The sequence below is a fragment of the Sarcophilus harrisii genome, chromosome 1 (assembly GCF_902635505.1).
Source record: "Sarcophilus harrisii chromosome 1, mSarHar1.11, whole genome shotgun sequence".
NCBI lineage: Eukaryota > Metazoa > Chordata > Mammalia > Dasyuromorphia > Dasyuridae > Sarcophilus > Sarcophilus harrisii.
Genome location: NC_045426.1, coordinates 60,030,107 through 60,048,456, shown reverse-complemented (window position 1 = coordinate 60,048,456; position 18,350 = coordinate 60,030,107). Strand labels below are relative to the sequence as shown.

At 34.6% G+C, this 18,350-nt stretch overlaps 1 protein-coding gene across 2 annotated transcripts in view; it reads right to left on the bottom strand.

Annotated features, from left to right (window-relative positions):
- KIAA1257 (KIAA1257 ortholog) overlaps window positions 1–18,350 on the bottom strand; it is a 76,470-nt gene that overhangs the window by 28,043 nt on the left and 30,077 nt on the right. For both annotated transcript variants that reach the window (XM_031956638.1, XM_031956645.1), the window contains exons 7-9: window positions 10,828–10,946; window positions 6,830–6,964; window positions 4,138–4,322 (exon numbers count right to left, since the gene is read on the bottom strand). In XM_031956638.1, coding sequence (XP_031812498.1) covers window positions 4,138–4,322; window positions 6,830–6,964; window positions 10,828–10,946 — 439 coding nt within the window. The remainder of the gene's footprint in view (window positions 1–4,137; window positions 4,323–6,829; window positions 6,965–10,827; window positions 10,947–18,350) is intronic.

Below are 18,350 nucleotides of genomic sequence, written 5' to 3'. Positions count from 1 at the left end.
GTTAACATCTCAAAACAAATTCTGAAGTGAGAGAATCAATAGGGTAAAATAATTTTCCACCCCAAGACAAATTGGAAGGTTGACAAGAAAGGTCTGTTTCATTGGGGTGAGAGTGGAGTACAGTCCAGTGTCTGTGTCTGCCTGGGGGTATGGGATCAGTGGTAGTTTCAGCTTTTGAAGATCTCAGCCTACAGATAGTTAAGAGGCTCAAAAAAACTGGTTTACAAAGAAATGACAGGAGACCCTTTGCTAGCACTAGGTGCAAAACTCTATTGTATCACTCATACCCAATTCTGGATCACAATCCCAGGGAGAAGAGGAGTTCTAGCAAGAGCAAAGACCCTATTCATAGGGTCAGGGCAAAAAAAGTGCTTTTGATCACACACAGGCCACAGCACGAGGAGAGCAGTGACGACACTTCTTAGATCATACCACTTTGGAAGAACTGAAACTTACAGACCCCCAGAATTACCTCTCAACACAGTAATATGAAAAACTAGAGATGTCTGTAGGACATTTGTCTCTTTCACCCTGGGAGCAGAGCCCAATTATGACATAAAGTTAAAATCAAGAAGAAGGCTGGAATATGCATAAATATTTAAAAGAAGAAAAAGAAGAAGAAGAAGAAGAAGAAGAAGAAGAAGAAGAAGAAGAAGAAGAAGAAGAAGAAGAAGAAAAGAAGAAGAAAAAGAAAAGAAGAAGAAGAAGAAAAGAAGAAGAAGAAATGAAGAAAAAGAAAAGAAGAAGAAGAAGAAGAAGAGTAGAAGAAGAAGAAGAAGAAGAAGAAGAAGAACCACCATAGGAAGTTACTCTAGTGACAGGGAAGGTCAAAAACAAACTCAGAAGAAGACAAGATCAAAGCAGCTACAAGAAAGCCCCAAAGAAAAAATGTGAATTGGACTCAGGCCCTAGAAGAGCTCAAAAAAGATTTTTAAAATAAAAGAGAGGAAAAATGGAGCAAAGAAACGAAAGCAATACAAGAAAAAGCCAATATATTAGAAAAGAAGGCAACAAAAAATACTAAAAAAAATTCACACACACACACACACACACACACACACAAAACAGAATAGGCCAAATGTTAAGAGAGGCATAAAAGTTCATTGAAGAAAAGAATTCCTTAAAAAGAAGAATTGACCAAGTGGAAAAAAAGATGCACAAAAACTCAATTAAGAAAATAATTCCTTACAAATTAGAACTGGGCAAGTGGAAACTAATGATTCATGAGACATCAAGAAACAATCAAACAAAATCACAATAATGATAAGAATAGAAAAAAGTGAAATGTATCAATGGAAAAACAACTGACCTAGAAAATAGATTGAGGAGAATTATTATATGATCTGGAAGTTTGGAATAAAAAAGAGCCTACACATCATATTTCTAGAAATTATCAAGTATATCTGACCTGATTTCCTAGAACCACAGGGTAAATTAGAATTGAAAGAATGTACCAATTAACTCCTGAAAAGGATCCTAAAATGAAAACTCCCAGGAATATTATAAGCAAATTGCTACCTCCCAAATGGTTATCAGTTTTACCAACAAAAGACATGTAATTTATTTTTACATAATAGCTTTTTATTTTTCAAAATACATGTAAAGGCAGTTTTCAGCATTCACCCTGAAAAACCTCATGTTCCAAATTTTTCTTCCTCCCTCCTAACCTCCCCCCACCCCTAGATGAAACATGTGCAATTCTTCTAAACATATTTAGCATGCTGCACAAGAAAAATCAGATAAAAAAGGGAAAAAATGAGAAAGAAAAAATAAGCAAGCAAACAACAACAAAAAAAAGGTGAAAATACTAAGACATGTAGTTTAATAGGACTAACTAATTCGTGGAAATAGTGAAATACAGCAGATAGCAAACATTTATATAATGCTTTTATGTTTGCAGACCACTTTATAAATATTATCCCATTTTTATCATCATTACTATCCTGGGAGGTAGGTGCTATTACTATCCCTATTTTACATAAAATTAAACTGAGGTACAGATTTGCATGGTTGCTAAGTATCTAAGACTGGATTTGAACTCAGGAATCCTTGATTCCAGGTCTAGAACTCTAGCCACTGTGACACATAGACAATAGACTTCTGCATGCCAGAAGCCTACTTCAAAGACTAGAAGCACTCTAAATGCTAACTTAGTAAAATTTATGACTCAATGGTCCCTTTTCTCTGGCATTATGAAAACAATAGCTCAGGTCTCCCTAAGATTCCAACATTTTGTCAGAGGAACCAATCCTTCATATGGTACTTCTTAGAAATAGCTGGAAATGGAAATGGAAAATGACAATTAACATACAAGAACCCTTCTGAAATAATGAATGAGAGACAACAAGATCAAGTGTGACGGGTATATTAGAGGAAATCTATTATGCAACAAGATGGTAGAAGGGTCAGATTCAACAAGACATCATAAAGTCCTGGATTAGCTTTAGTAAAAGACTTAGCTTCTTCTAGGTCTAGTATTTCTGCCACCAACTAGCAACCTGACCTAAGGTAAATATTTTACTTTTCCCAATTTTGTTTCCTCCTCTGTAAAATGAATACTTTCTAAGATCCTTTCCATCTATGATATTATGTACATTTATATTGTAAGGATGTCAGATCTTCTAGTGATTTAACCAATTGAAATAGCCAGGATCTAAATGAATGACAGTCAGTAGGAGAGATATTGTTTGTCATTTATTTTCAGAGAGGACCAATGACATCATAAGTGATGGCTTAGTTTCAGTGAGGTAGCTGTGCAAAGTCAGTAGCCTTAGTCTCTCTTCCAGAGTCAATGAAGTCCCATAGCAAGACAAAAGTCATGATTACTTGTTGTGTCCTGCTTTCTAGAGCCCCCAAGTTGGGGTGACAAAATGTACTGTGCTTTCTAGAGCCCCCACACTGGGGTTAAAAAACATACCATCTTAGTGGAGGAGTGATGAGGTGAGACTCCTGAGGATAGTTAAAATATGGAGTCCATTTATTCCAAAGTCTTCCCCCTTTATATACCCAAATATACATGCACTAAGTATATACTGAGCATGTGAGATCACATGAACAACTTGCTATTGTCTGTAGTTTGCTACCTGGTATCATTCTTTGCCACCTGCTTCAATCATAACACAGGTTATCACTGCCTCCTGAATTCTCAGGAAAGCCGAGAGCCCTTAAGGGAGATGGGGAGCAGACCAGACATTGTTGGCAGGTTCCCTCTGGGCGGAAGGGTCTTCTTATACCTCACCCAGAGTTCCCTCACTATCTGTGGCCCTCTACAATTACTGATGATAGCCTTGGATGCAATAGATGACCTTGGCATAGCAATGTCTGACCAAGTTCTTAGCACCCCATATGCCTGCTTCAGCTGCCTTCATGGCTGTTGGAATATATTGCTCCTATCCATCCATTCCACTGGAGGAAGTCTCCAAGTGCTTGGGGTAGACACCACCTAACTCTTCTAGGGATTTGTGTCCTTTGGGTTCCCTTCAAGCTCGTTTAGCCCATCTGCTAAAATGATTTTACCAGAGCATGGCTTCTTGTAATCAAAGGTGAGAGTAGAGTGCCAGGACACCAAAGATGGATTAACAGTCTTGAAAAGGGCTCAGCAAGCTATCACACAAGAAGTACTTGTTCTCTTTGAACACTTCATGCATTCCAGTAAGAAAGCCAAAAATTCAGTGGATAAGCCAAGAGTCTCACCATTTAGACAATGATGGAAATAAAAATAGTGGGATTATTACTCCTAATATTTGGCACATTGGAGTTTCCACAGATTCTAATCTGAATATGTATTCTCAAAAGAAACAGAGGAATTCTGCTCTCTAACTGGAATATCAACCTTGCAACAAGGTAAGTATTTTTCTGCAAGGAGAGTTAATGCAATTGCAGATAATTATTAAATTCCATTTTTTTATTTTAAAAAAAAGTCCATCACTGATATTTCTCTGGGAGGGAGATAGAGAGGGAAAATGAGATTAACCATGATGATATAACAGAAAACATCAATAAAACCATATCACTGAGATTTGGTGTACATATTTTGGCTATGATAAAACCTGATAAAGGAAAGAAGTTAGGAAGAGAAATCTGCAAAATTTGGTGTTATATAGAACCAGGAGAAAATGAGAATAGTAACTGAAATACCTGCAGCTGTTCAGGAGTCACAGGACCTGTTGGAAGGTAAGCAAGTGATTTGATCTTTATAATCAAAGGGTTTAAATCCTGCTTCTGTTTCTCAGTCATAAGTGGAGCATTTAGTGTAATACTCAAAAAGCAATCCAAAATTTTGGAGTTCATGTCTTCAGCATGACTCACTATAGTTTTCTGTCCTGTGGGAAAAACGTGAATCACAGAAAAACCTTTATTCACCATTTATTCACCACAAATCAAATGAAGGTTACTTCAGTGCTCCAGTTAGAGAAGGCAGAATACTTGCTATGGATTAATTTTTCTTTGTTTTGGTTTTTTGTTCATATATTAATATTTTTTAAATTTTAACTCATTTTTCATTTTAATCATAATTTCTGATGCATGATTGTTCAGATATTTTTCAGTTGTGTTTGGCTCTTTATGAGTCCATTTGGGATTTTCTTGGCAAAGATACTAAAGTAGTTTGCCATTTTCTTTCCAGCTGAGGCAAACAGGGTTAAGTGACTTGCCTAGGATCATATAATTACTAAATATCTGAGGCCAGATTTGAATTAAGTAAGATGAATCATCCTGAATCCAGACCTGACACTCTATCTACTATACCACCTACCTGTCCCCATATTTTAATTTAATAATATAATTATTAATAAATTAATAACAAGGTAAAACACACATAAACAAACTTATTAAGTTTTCTGAAACAAATATTTACAGTCAGATATTCTTCCCAAATTGTAAACATTGTAGAATGACATGGATTTTACTATATTTGAAAGTACTTCTATATTTATTCTCTCTCTATATATATATATATTTTTTTCTCATTGTATGGCACAATCATGATGTTTTTTCACTAGTCATCATTGTGAGAAATATTAAGGAAGGTATTCAAAGAAATCCAACATGACAGTTTGATCCAGATACCAATTCCCATTTGTTCCTCAATTTATAAAGATTCTACTGTGTGCAGGGCATTGAAAAAAGGTCACACATGTAGCCAGGAAATGATCTGATCTGATCTGATCTGAAAAAAAACCTCTGTGATGATTGCTTCATTCTGGTTACAGAAAATTCTTCAGAAAAGAATTCAGAAACAAGGAGAATGATCCTGCAGATCATTAAGGGGGGAAAAAAATACTATAATTGTGAAGAAATATTTTTAATTCAAATATTTTGTATCAAAACCAGCAGAGGGAGCTCATCATATTTGAGAACAAACATTGAGTAGGTCTGCAACTATTTTCTTTTAGCCTGGAGAAATGGGGGTGGAGGGGTGGGGAAATCAAAAAAATTTGATGAATTTTAACTAACAAATATCTTTTTTTTTCTCTTTCCCACTTCTCCATCCTTTGGGAGAAAAGGGGGAATGGGGGTGGAGAGGAGATTTAAAACAAATATGCTTAGTCATGAAAAACAAATGGCCTTATTGTTTTTTAATATGCTGTCCAAATATATTCTGCATATAACCTGCCACCTTCACGCAAGTGACTCCTTCCTAAAAATATAATTAGGATGCAATACATAAAGTTCCCCTAACAGACAAACTATTTCACAACATCCTTATTAACAGATTATGTAATTAGCTCTCACTCAATGAAATAATGCTTTAATCATAAATTGGCACAAACTTACATGCCTAAAGTTAGTAGATAAACCCTCTAGAAGGTTTCCTCAAAGACCAATTTGCAAATCATCCCATTTACAACACTTGCTCTTTAGTAAATAAATGTCCCGTTTATTTGTTTCCTCTGCTGTGATTTTGCTAAACCAATTTGCACTGCTTGTTAGCATACCTTTATCATTATGATACAATTTTTTTCCCTTATAATGTAAATACAAACTTAGAATTAAAATGGTTTTCAAAAAATTGAAAGCGTTTAAGTCTTATCCGTTTTAGCTCCTCTTTCATCATTCTACGCCATTCCCTTATTCTGCCATTCCACAGTCACTGAAAAAGTGGAAAGGGGGCTGATTGGACTGAATCATGAAAAAAAAATCAGGAATTTCAAAAGGTGAAGGTGAGAAGAAAAAGCATCCCAGGCATGGGAAACAGTTAGACAATGAGTCTTAAAAGTTGGTAATTTATGATCCAGTCCTTGTCAGATCAGATTAGATCTTGGTAATTTATGGTCCATTCCTTGTCAGATCAGATTAGGTCTTTGTTGCTTTCACCTCCTAATGTGGCCCATGGAAAAGTTGGGAGGAGGAGAATTGTTCATGGCAATTTTTTGTCTTTCTTTGTGTTCATATAATTTTTTCCCCTAAGGAAAGGAAACTGTAGCTAAAAAGGAAAACTCACAGATGGCCCTTGGAAACCAGTTTCATTGTGCTTCTCTCACTTCTCTGGATCTGTTTCCTTGATTGAAATACATTGTGTAAGCTAATGGGGCCTTCTAGCTCTAAATTTATGACCTTGCACTTGACTTTTATGCTCAGATCTCATCAGCGTGGGAATTTTTTATTGGGACCTTCCTAGTGAGAATATACATGGACTCCAAAGTCATTCCCTGCTCTAGAATTCAATGATTCTAAGCTATGCATTTCTGAATATTCTGCTCCACTTTTAGGTAAAGACAGCAAAAATTTTAGATATATGTTATAAGAATATAATATATTCATAAATCAATACATTTTAAAAGAAACTTTTAAAAAAATCAATTAAAAACTTTTAAACTCTGATAATTACCAGCAAGAAGAGGCATAGCACTCAGCTCCATAAAGAAGATACTTTGTTTCTTAGCCAGTGTTGATTCTGAGTCGTCCTCGTTTGTTCTAAATTTCCTCTTTTTTTTCATTGAAAGTTTTCTTGATATATCCTTTCCTTTAACAGTGAAAAAAGAAGGATCAGTGTAAAGCAAGAAAGTAAAATTAAAATTAAACTAAAATCAAGGTGACAAAATAATTCTTAGAATGAATATTTATGATTTTAACTAGACATTTCAGGCCATTTTCCTTATCATATTATTAAGGACTTTGAAACCTATTGATGGATTTTGTTGAGGTTCCTCAACAAAAGAAAACAAAAAAGTTTAAGAAAAAAACTTTCATGTTAGATTCTATCTTGGTCTCAGCATTAGAGCACACTGAGATATTTTTAAATATTGACTTTGTTATTTATGATAGTAGCTCTCCACTGTAATTCTGTATTTTCTCCAAATTGGATACACATGACTTCTCTTAATTCAAGTACTGAAATGTGACAGAGTCACTAGAGAACACCCCTTATAGACATCAATTGAGCAGCCAATACTAGACATTATTTTCTAGCCATCTATGAATCCACCTAATTCATAAGCTATGTTGTCAAGTGCCCTGGTGAAATCAATGTATATTGATATTGATAGTATCAGCCTAATCTGCCAGTTCACATATCTGCCTTAACATAAAAGAGACTGTGGTTAGTTTGACATGAGTTGTGAACTGGTGATGGCTCCAAAAATCTTGGACAGTGATTCTACCATCATTTCTTATCTTTTCTGGCACTTTGCCAGAAATTTACATCAAATTAACTGAGATATAGCTTCCAAGACTGGTCAAAAAATCATAAAACTGAAAGAGACAACAGAAGTCATTTACAATTGGAGGAACAATCTTTTAATTCTGCAGATAAGGAAGCCAAGGCCCTAAGAGGTAAAAAACCTGCCAAAGGTCCCATAAGTAGCTAAGCCAGGATCTGAATACCAATTTTCTCATTTCAAATCCAACAATCTTTCCACTGTGCCTTTCAGCTTCCCTCCCCCTCCATTTTTCCCTTCAAAATATTAATGTAAAATTTGCACAATCTAGTAATACACCCTCTCAGGTTCAATGATTTATGAAAGAGTGTCAGTGGTGTTTCTGAGACCACATCGGGATTCAATTCATTTGAGTCTGGAGGATTGAATCTATTAAAGCAAATGGATACTTTCTCTTTAGCTTCTCACCCATCTTGGGATTCAATTTTTCCCTAATTATATTTGTTATAGTCTTATGCTCAAAGATCATTTCTTTTGATAGGAAAGATGAAACTTCAGTAGGAGTTGAGTAGTTCTATCATCTGTTAACATTGTACTATGAACTCAAACAGAGAAGCCCATCATCCTTCACAAAATCACAGAAAAATACCAGAACTTAAAGGGAACTTTGAGGTCCAATATCTCCTTTCAAAAATGAAGAAAAGACCTAATGGCCTAATGGCCTAAAGACTGTTAAGGTGATTTTCTTATTTAAACCTAAGTTGTCCCAAATCCAAAGTTTCTTTTATTATTCTGCAGTGTACATCCTTTCTGTTGTTCTTGCTCTGAACATCTAAGAGTCCTTTTTGTGATCCTCAGAAATTCTCACCTAATTTGGGGCTATAGCCTTCCTGAGATTATGACTATGGTTTTCTGCAACTCTCCTATGTTTCCTTAATTATGGCTCTCTTTCAACTTTAATACATGCCCTTTTAAAATATGAATTAAAGATGCCTTTGTTTGAACACCCTGATTTGTTTAACTGGCTCCCTTTTTCTTCCACATTATGATCCCATAATTTTGATACTGACCACAAAACATCCCTTTTAGAAGTTTTGGTCACAGAATCACAGATACCATTTCTTTTTCTTTTTTCTTTCTTTTTTTGCTGAAGCAATTGGGATTAAGTGACTTGCCCAGGGTCACACAGCTAGGACGTGTTTAAGTGTCTGAGACCAGATTTGAATTCAGATCCTCCTAACTTCAGGGCTGGGACAGATACCATTTATTAAATAACAATGATATCATTATATGATATCACAAGTTATATTATTGTTATTTAGAATTACAGGGTAGCATTATGCTCAGCATTCTTTTTCTTGACTATCATGGGCAGTTAATGTTACATAGTCCCTATCTCCCAACATTCCTGTCACTTCCAGGTTTCCATGTTTGGTCAAAATTAAGTTCAGAGCAACAATATTGCTTGTTGCTCCTTTAGTCTTCAGGAAAAAGTGAAAGTGTAACCAAAGCAAGTCAAGAATTTATCAGAATGAAACTTCAGACAGATGCCTAAAATAACTTATATATTTTTTTTAAATAGCTTTTTATTTACAGGTTATATGCACGGGTAATTTTACAGCATTGACAATTGCCAAACCTGTTGTTCCATTTTTTCCCCTCCTTCCCCTCCCCTAGATGGCAGGAGGACCAGTAGATAAATAACTTATATTGTTGGTCATTACTACCATGTATCGTGTTTCTACATTAGTTTGATCATTTGTATTTGGAAGCATTCTTTATGCTGCCTATTTTATCTGTAATAATGCTCCCCAAACAGTATTATTTTCTATTCTCTTTTACCTTGGTCTAAGTGCTAATGTGTTTCTATCTTTCAGATTATAAATTCCTATAATCTTCCAATATGCAGGGCTATATTCTTTATTTCTATCTGATCCATTTCTTTTAAATGAGTATATAATTCCATTACTATATTCTGATCACACATGCTACAATCCAAATCTTAGGCACATCTGAGCTCATATTAATTTCAAGTTCAGTTTGTTCATTATCTATACTTCCATCTACTGGTAGATGAAAATCTGAGGTCAGAAATATTTTTTGTCCCTCTCCCATTAGTTTCTCTTGAGAATTGATCTTAGAAACTTTCTTTATCACTATTGTAAATGGTATCAGGGTTTTTTTTTTTTATTTAAAAAAAATTTTAAGCAAATTACTCCCTTTCCTCTTAATTTTAATCTAAAAACCTATTCACTTGGTTCTTTTGTCACATTTATCCTGATCTTTGAAATATAGACTCTTATTTTTTGCACAAAGGTCATGATTATAAGAAGCTATGATCCTCTCCCCCATACTTTTCTTTCAATATTTTGACACTCCTTAGGTCCTCTATTTTCTTAGAAAAAAATAAACGCTTCCACTAAAAGAAACAAAGCTACAATATATACCAAAAGTCCTTCAGTTTTCCTGTACAAATGCTTCAAAATCACTAGCAATACAATCTATGTTTCATCTGGCGATAGACATTCAGCTGCAAAAGTGGTAAGAGCTCTAAGGGCCCCGCAAATAATAAGAAAAACCTACCATATTTTCCTTTTATATTTTCAAAAGGCAAATAATGCCATTTCCTTCAACTATAGCATCTTAAAGAGATTTGATTATGCTTCAGATGAAAAGTAGAACTTAAAAATTATCATTTTCCTCATTATGTAGGGTTGGGTGCTCATTTATTTCTGTTTTTCCCAGAACTTTTTCCTTTGAGAAAAGGTTCTTCAAATCTGATTAGATCTTGGAAGTTACATTAACTTGCCCAAATCTTCTAGGTGAAAATGAACTTATCACTCTGCCACTTTTCGTGGCAATGCGTTTTGTGACAATAAAAGTATATTTGTAGTCAGAGGTGGAGGGTTCAAATACTGACTCCATTACTATCTGTAAGACTTAGAGCAAGTCATCTAATCACTTTAGGCCTCAGTTTCCTAGTATTTAAAATGAAAAGATTAAACCAGATAACTTTTAAGCATCTCTTCCATCTTTAAATCCTACGAACTATGAATATTCGAGTGACATTGAAACATTTCTGAAATTCTTGCTAGTTATGATGAGCGATATTAAAAGTGAATTCAGTCCTTGAAAATTTGCTATCTATGATTCCACAACATTTCCCCCCCTAATTCCAGGTCTAATTATGTTCTACTATAAGTGTTCAAATTCTTTCAATCCCCAATACTTTGCATCTTGACATTTTCCGTAATCAAGGATGAGCTGCGCTGATTCAGTTGTTTGAGTATTTCTTTGGTCTCAGATTGTTTTTCTATAGTGAATGCTGATCCTCTTGACACATCCCACCTATATATTCACAAGGGGGAAAAAAGGGAAGGGGGAGAAACCTTTGTTAATACCTTTTTTTTCCTTTCAAAAAAGATCTCATTTGGGGGATACATTTTAAGGATTCAAACCAATATGGTATTTTAAATACTTTTTTAAAAAAAATTATGATCTTAACAAACACCAAACAAAATGAACATCTCCACATACAAAGCAGAACATAAAAAGGGATTGCACATGAAACTTCAAATTTGCATTATGTGCAACCTTTTTCCTCGTAAATAAATTTAACATGGTAGCATCCCAAACTGTCTTGTTTATCTGCTTCCTTCCAGATCAGTATGGTTTGCCTTACATATTCAGATAGGTCACAGGAGAAAAAATGCTTTATAAATTGTAAAATTCAATATGTAAATATGAATTGCAATGCTTTGAGCTCATGAATACTTAGAATCTCATCTGTGGTTCGATAGGAAGGTGGAAGCCAGTAAACTTTAGTTTGAATCCCAACTCTGTCATTTGCTACCTGTGTAACCTTGGACAAATTCTTTAATCATTCTGAGTCTAGTTTCCCATTTTGCAAAATGAGATAGAATTGGACCTCTAAGGTTCCTAAGTGGACCCTAGGGTCTCCCTACTGAGATCCTTAAGGACACAGAACTTTGGGAATTGTGATACAAGATGTTTTAATTTCCATATTACTTCTCAGTTATTGCTATATGTAAAACAGAATATAACCATATTAAAATACAAATTAATACCTTTCTCCTCTTCCTTTTCTTTTTAAAAGAAAAGAAAGGATCTCCCTTTCTCAATCAGATTGTCAAAGTAGGAACTACTCAAGGGCCCAATCTCACTGTGATTGAACCAGTCACTCTGACCCCTCAGTTTGCCTGTCCTTAGGCAATCTGTTAGTCCTCACTCCCAGAGAGTCACCATATGGATGCCAGACTTAGGACCAACTAGCATAGCACATTGCAACTCAAAACCAGAGCTCAAGAGATTTGCTAGCTTCAGCCTCCTCCAGTAACTGAGATTTAAAGTGTGCATCAACAGCAAAGTCTAATATCTTTTCTTTTTTTTCCCTTTTTTTCTTTTTGAGGCAAGTGGGGTTAAATGATTTGCTAGGGTCACACAGCTATTAAGTATCTGAGGCTGTATTTGAATTAGATCCTCCTGACACTAGGATCAGGGCTCTATCCAATGTTCATGTAGTTGCCCCATAATGTCTAATTTCTTAAGAGTTTTCACTTTTCACATATAATACCTCTCTGGAAGCATCTGGAAATAAATAACAGTTCATATTTATATAGAATCACAGAATTTCAGATTTTGAGTAGCTCTTAGAGCTTCTCATTTGCATCTCTAGCTCAATCTGTACCCAAAGCCTGAATTCTCTCTGCAACACCACTGAATAGTAATCATGGAACGTCTGAGCATCTGTGTGAAGAAACTTTTAGATAGCTTGTACTTTGCAGAATTTCTTTCAAATATTAATACAAAATCTACTCTTTGTAATTTCCACCCATTGCTATCAGATTTGGCCTCTGAGCAGAATCAGTCTAATCCTTTTCTCACATGGTTCTTTTAAATACTGAAAGATGACTATATGTATCTCTCTAAATCTTCTCTTTTCTAAGCTAAACATATCCAGTTTTTTCCATTGGTCTACATCTAATACAGTTTGAGAATCTGACAAAAACAGAATATAGCCCAACTTATAGGTCACTTTTTATGGACCCTAATATTCTATTATTTTAAGATCCCATAAACTTCTTTGTATGTCACATTACATTACTGACTCATATTAGGCTTCCAATTCATTAAAATTCTTAGTCATCTGAACATGGAATACTTTCCAACCAAATCTTAGTTGTATTGTAGCATAACAGTTGACTTATTTAAAGTAAGTGAAAACTTATTAAATTTCATCTTGCTATCATTTGACCATCATACCAGCCTATTATGATCTTTATGCATCCTGATTCAGTGTTACAATATTTTTAGTTTTGTGTCATCCAAATTGAGATGCAAGTAATCCATTCAGTTCAATTTACTATGTGCAAGGAACTGGGTTATAATGCTGAGTACAAAAAGATGAAAAAACAATCTGCTAGAAGATATTACCTGTAAATAAGTAAGTATAATATAGAATATGCTAAAAAAAAAAAAAGAAAAAAGCTAAGAAGAGGTACAGACAAAGAGCTTTCTATAAATTTGAGGAAGGAGAAGAAATCACGAGAAGCTTCATGGAATGGCAGCACCTGAACTGAAAGAAAACTGAGGGAAGAAGATTTTACTGAGTGGAGGTATGGAGAGATAACCCCCCAAGCATAGCATAAAAATGTAGATAATGGGGCAGAATTTAGTTGGCTGGGCAAGAGGAAGCATTACAGCCTAGTTCACCCACCATACCTCCTTGACAAACCTCCAAAAAATCCGTCAGATTGAATTCTAAGTGAGAAGTCTAAGAGAAATTCATAAGTCATTTTTTCCAACTCACAGATGTTTATAGAAACAAAAAAGAGATTTATGTGTCCAAAATTATCCATTTCACCTCCTGTGAACTTCTTTATCTCTAGTTTAGTCATGAATTCTTCCCTTATCCATAAATCTGACAGGTAATTTATTCCACACTCATTTAATTTGTTTCTTATATCATCTTTTATGCTTAATTCATGTACCTGTTTAAAATTTATCTTGGTACACAACATGAGATGCTAATCTATAGCTAGTTTCTTCCAGACTGCTTTACTTTTTTCCAAGTTCTTCTGAATTCTTGATGAATTCTGAAATCTTTGAGTTTTTTGAACACTAGGTAACAGTGATTTGTTTGCTTCTCTATAATGTGTACCTAATCAGCTTCTCTATTTCTTACTTAGTACCAAATTGTTTTAATGATTACAATTTTATTAATGATATCAATTTCTATTAGGTCCCCTTCCTTCCTTTTTTTTTTTACCAATTGCTTTGTTATTCTTGATTTTTTTGTTCCTCTAGAAAAATGTTGTTATTTTTTTCTAACTCTCAAAAGTAAATTCAATATACAAGATGTTTGATAAGTATTTGTTAAATATTTCTCAATTACATTATAATTGGTGAAGGCTATTATTTGGAAGAGTTCCAAGACTTGTCGTTTGACATTTTTACTCTAATCTGTTGGTAGTTTGATTGGAAAGCACTAAATAAGTAAATGAATTCAAGCAGTATTGTCATTTTTATTGTATTGACTTGACCTAGCCAGGAGAAATTAGCATTTCTCCAATCATTTAGATCTGTTTTAAATTGTATAAACAATGTTTTGCAATAGTGTTCATGTAGTCTTGGCAGATAAATTCCCAAGTATTTTATATTATCTATTATTATCTTAAGGGAAATTTTTCTTTCTGATGGGTTTTGTTGTCAATGTACAGAAATGTTGATGATTTCTATGGGTTTATTTTATACCCTGTAACTTTGCTGAAGTTGTTAATTGTTCCAATCCGTTTTTGAGCTGATTCTCCAGAAACCAGTATATCATCTGCAAAAATGATAATTTTGTTTTCTCTATGTCTATGCTTATTTTTTTGATTTCTTTTTCTTGGCAAAGACAATAAAGTGATTTATCATTTCCTTCTCCAGTAGATTAAGGCAAACAGGGTTACACAGCTAGGTCTGAAGCTGGATTTGAACTCAGGATCTTTCTAATTCCAGGCCCAGTGCTGTGTACACTATAGCATCACTTAGCCAACTCCTGAGATTTCTTTTTTTAACATATCCAATTTCTATTCTTAGGGATAATGAGATAGCACTTGGATAGACTTGGAGTCAGGAAAACCTGAATTCAAATATAACCTCAGACACTTATTGTGTGATCTGGGCAAGTCACTTAATCTCTACCTCATCTTCCTCATCTGTAAAATGGAAATAATCATAGCACTAGCTCTCACAGGAACTGTAAGATCAAATAAGACACTACTTGTAGAAAGCAGTAAGCACAGTGACTGACAGATAGTAAATGCTACATAAATGTTAGTTGTAATTAATCCCTTCCCATTTCATGGATGTTGTTCAGGACCAGACCCAATTCAGGCTAATGCTCGTGATTCAGTCTCATAATTAGAACAAAAATAAGACATCTGTAAAGCTTATATTTGTAGAGTTTTTAATAAAGAAGGTAACTCCACAATTTTATGAAGGCAACTGGGAAATAATGTAATTCCTTAGTCTTCAGTCTCTGTGGTTGTTAAAGGAGGCAGGCAGAGGCAGTCCCTCATTTCTTTAACATTTACTTTCATGGATATTAGCTATTGGTGGTGTTGCTGATGAAGGCAAGGGTGACAGGCAGGCCCCTTATCTACAAGGGTTTCTATTACATTATCTTCCTATGTTAGACTTAGGGCATTTCTGAACTATTCATTTATTGTCCAAGTGGTCTATAATATATTTGGATGATAATGCCTCTGAGACTACACTACTTTATCTCGTTAAGGTTCATGGATTTGCCAACTGTTACACACACACACACACACACACACACACACACACATACACACAGAATATTACTTCATCTTAAGTTTCTTTTGATTATGGGATACATTTCAAGAGCCCTACATAATAATGATCTTTTTGTTTGAGAGGCTTATTTGTTATTGGAAGACTTACTTAGAGTCAAGTTATCTCTCTGTCAATTTTTCCTAGGCCTATTTTCTTTTCAAATATCCATTTCTTCTGTCTTCACAGTATATGCTATTTTGTTAAATAGATAATCCTGAGGTTGTTACTCTAAATTTCTTATCTTCTTTTTAAAACAGTAATTTAAAAAAAAAAGCCCTTTTGCCTCTAAATTCTGCAGTTAAGTAACCTAGAATTTTCATAATCTCCTTAGAGATTCTATTTCCATAGTTGATTCTATATAAGCCACCAAAAGTGAGTCTTATTAGTCTGATTAATCTTCTTGTTTGTTTATTTGTTTGTTTGTTTTATCATAGCTTTTTATTTACAAGACATATGCATGGGTAATTTTTGAACATTGACCCTTGCAAAACCTTCTGTTCTGTTTTCCCCTCCTTCCCCCCTCTCCCTCCCCTAGATGGCAAATAGTTCAACCACATGTTAAATATATTAAATACAATATGTATATACATACAATATGTATATACATATTTATACAGTTACCTTGCTGCACAAGAAAACCGATTAATCTTAACAGTTTATTAGTCATCTAAGTCTCTCTTAGAAGGCTCTCAGTCACATTGGAAATACACATGCCCTCCAATTTACACAGAACTTTTGTCATAGCAACTGTGCAAAACAGGTAATGTTAATTTTATTTTACAAATGAATCATCCAAAGCTCAGAAAAAATTTCAGAAGCTCAAGGTTAGAAGGATTATCAGAAATTATTTAATTCATCCCATTGCTGAGCAGGAAACTCACTGCTTATTATCACTTATGAAAGATGCTAAGTGACTAGTCTGAGGTCCCACAGCTAATAAGGGATAGAGCCAAGGATTGAACATGATTTCAAGTCTGGGGTTCTTTCTAATTGCTGTATGCTATTCTTGGGTATGATAATGCTGTAGTTGGAGAAAATTTAGGGAATGCATTTAGGATAATCTAATATTCACATATCATTGATAAAAAGAGAAAGCTGATATTACCATGTTAGGGAGCACAAATATCAAAGGAGCTTGGGAAATGCTGTATTTCAAACATAATTGTAGGGGCATCTAGGTGGCACAGTGGACACCATACCGATCCTGGAGTCAGGAGCTGTACTTAAACCTAGCCTCAGATATTTGATACATGTGACCCTAGGCAAGTCACTTAACATTAACTCCATTATCTCACCAAAAAAAAAAAAAAAAGCAAAAGCAATAAGCAAACAAAACCAGGACTGTACTGGAGAACTCTTGAAGCAGATGAGCCCAAAGGAGCTGAACAAGCCAAGTCAATGAAGAACTATGGCCCAGTAATGCCTGAAAACTAGTAATGAGCCTAGGTAAGCCCGCAAAAGAAAGATCAACTTTATGTGAAATATTTGCACTCTTAATCAGAAGCTGAACATGGCTACTGAATTCTGGTATTTAAAAAATATTTTAGAACAAATAAAAGACCAGGTTCAAGATGTCAGTAACAAAACTCTAGATCTTCAGCAATTTAGCTGTCTATATTTTGTTTGTACATAGCTGATTGCATGTTCTCTCACCCATTAAGCTGGGAATATCTTAAGAGCAGGAACTATCTTTTGCTCTTAAAAAAATTATTATTATTATCAAATGGCACAATGCCCTGAAGTCAGGAGGAATTAAGTTCAAATCCAGGCTCAGACCCTTACTATCTGTGTGACACTGGGCAAGTCACTTAAACCTTGTCTGCCTTCACTTTACTCATCTATAAAGTGAGCTAAAGATGGAAATGGCAAATTACATCACTAGCCAAGAAAATTCCAAATGGGATCATGAAGAGTTAGACATGAGTGAAAAAAACACTGAACAAGGAACTTAGCACAGTTCTAGGCACCTAATTTATGTTTATTAGCTTGCTGAATATATAACTAAAATAAAAGATGTCATATAGGATGAGGATCACCCAAAACCAAATTCAATACACTGTCATGATTTTACCTAGTCTGACCCTGTGCAAAGAAGAAGAAAAAAGTGCCCAAGCTTACATTTTCTACCAAGTTGAAGTAGCAATATCAGAAATAGGGAAGTCAGAAAAGGTATTTTCAGCGTTCACAGATTTTTATAGCAGTCCTTTTTGCAGTAGCAAGGAACTGGAAACTGAGTGGACGTTCATCAGTTGGGGATGGCTGAGTTGCTGTATGTGAATGTTATGGAAGATTATTGCTCTATAAGAAATGATCAGTAGAATGATTTCAGAAAGGCCTGGAGAACTGATGCTAATGTGAAGTGAGTAGAGCCAAAAGAACACTGCACATAGCAACAACAAAATTATGTAATGATCAATTCTGATAGACTTGGCTCTTCAGTAATAAGGTGATTCTGGCCAATTCCAATAGAATTGTGATGGAGAGAGCTATCTGCCTTCAGAGAAAGGACTTTGGGGACTGAAAGGGGAGCACAAGATAGTATTTTCAACTTTTTGTTGTTGTTTGCTTGCTTTTTGCTTTCTTTCTCATTTTTTCCTTTTTTTATCTGATTTTTCTTGTGCAGCATGATAATTATGAAAATATGTATAGCGGAATTGCACATGTTTAACATATATTGGATTACTTGCTGTCTAGAGGAGGACATGGAGGGAAGAGAAGGAGAAAAAATTGGAGCACAAGGTTTTGCAAGGGTAAATGTTGAAAACTATTTTTGCATATATTTTGAAAATAAAAAGCTATTATTTAAAAAAAAGAATTCACAGCTTCAAATAACGTGGCAAAGCACAGGAATTCTGGGAAACAAAAATAGCTGGGAAATAAACTTGGAAA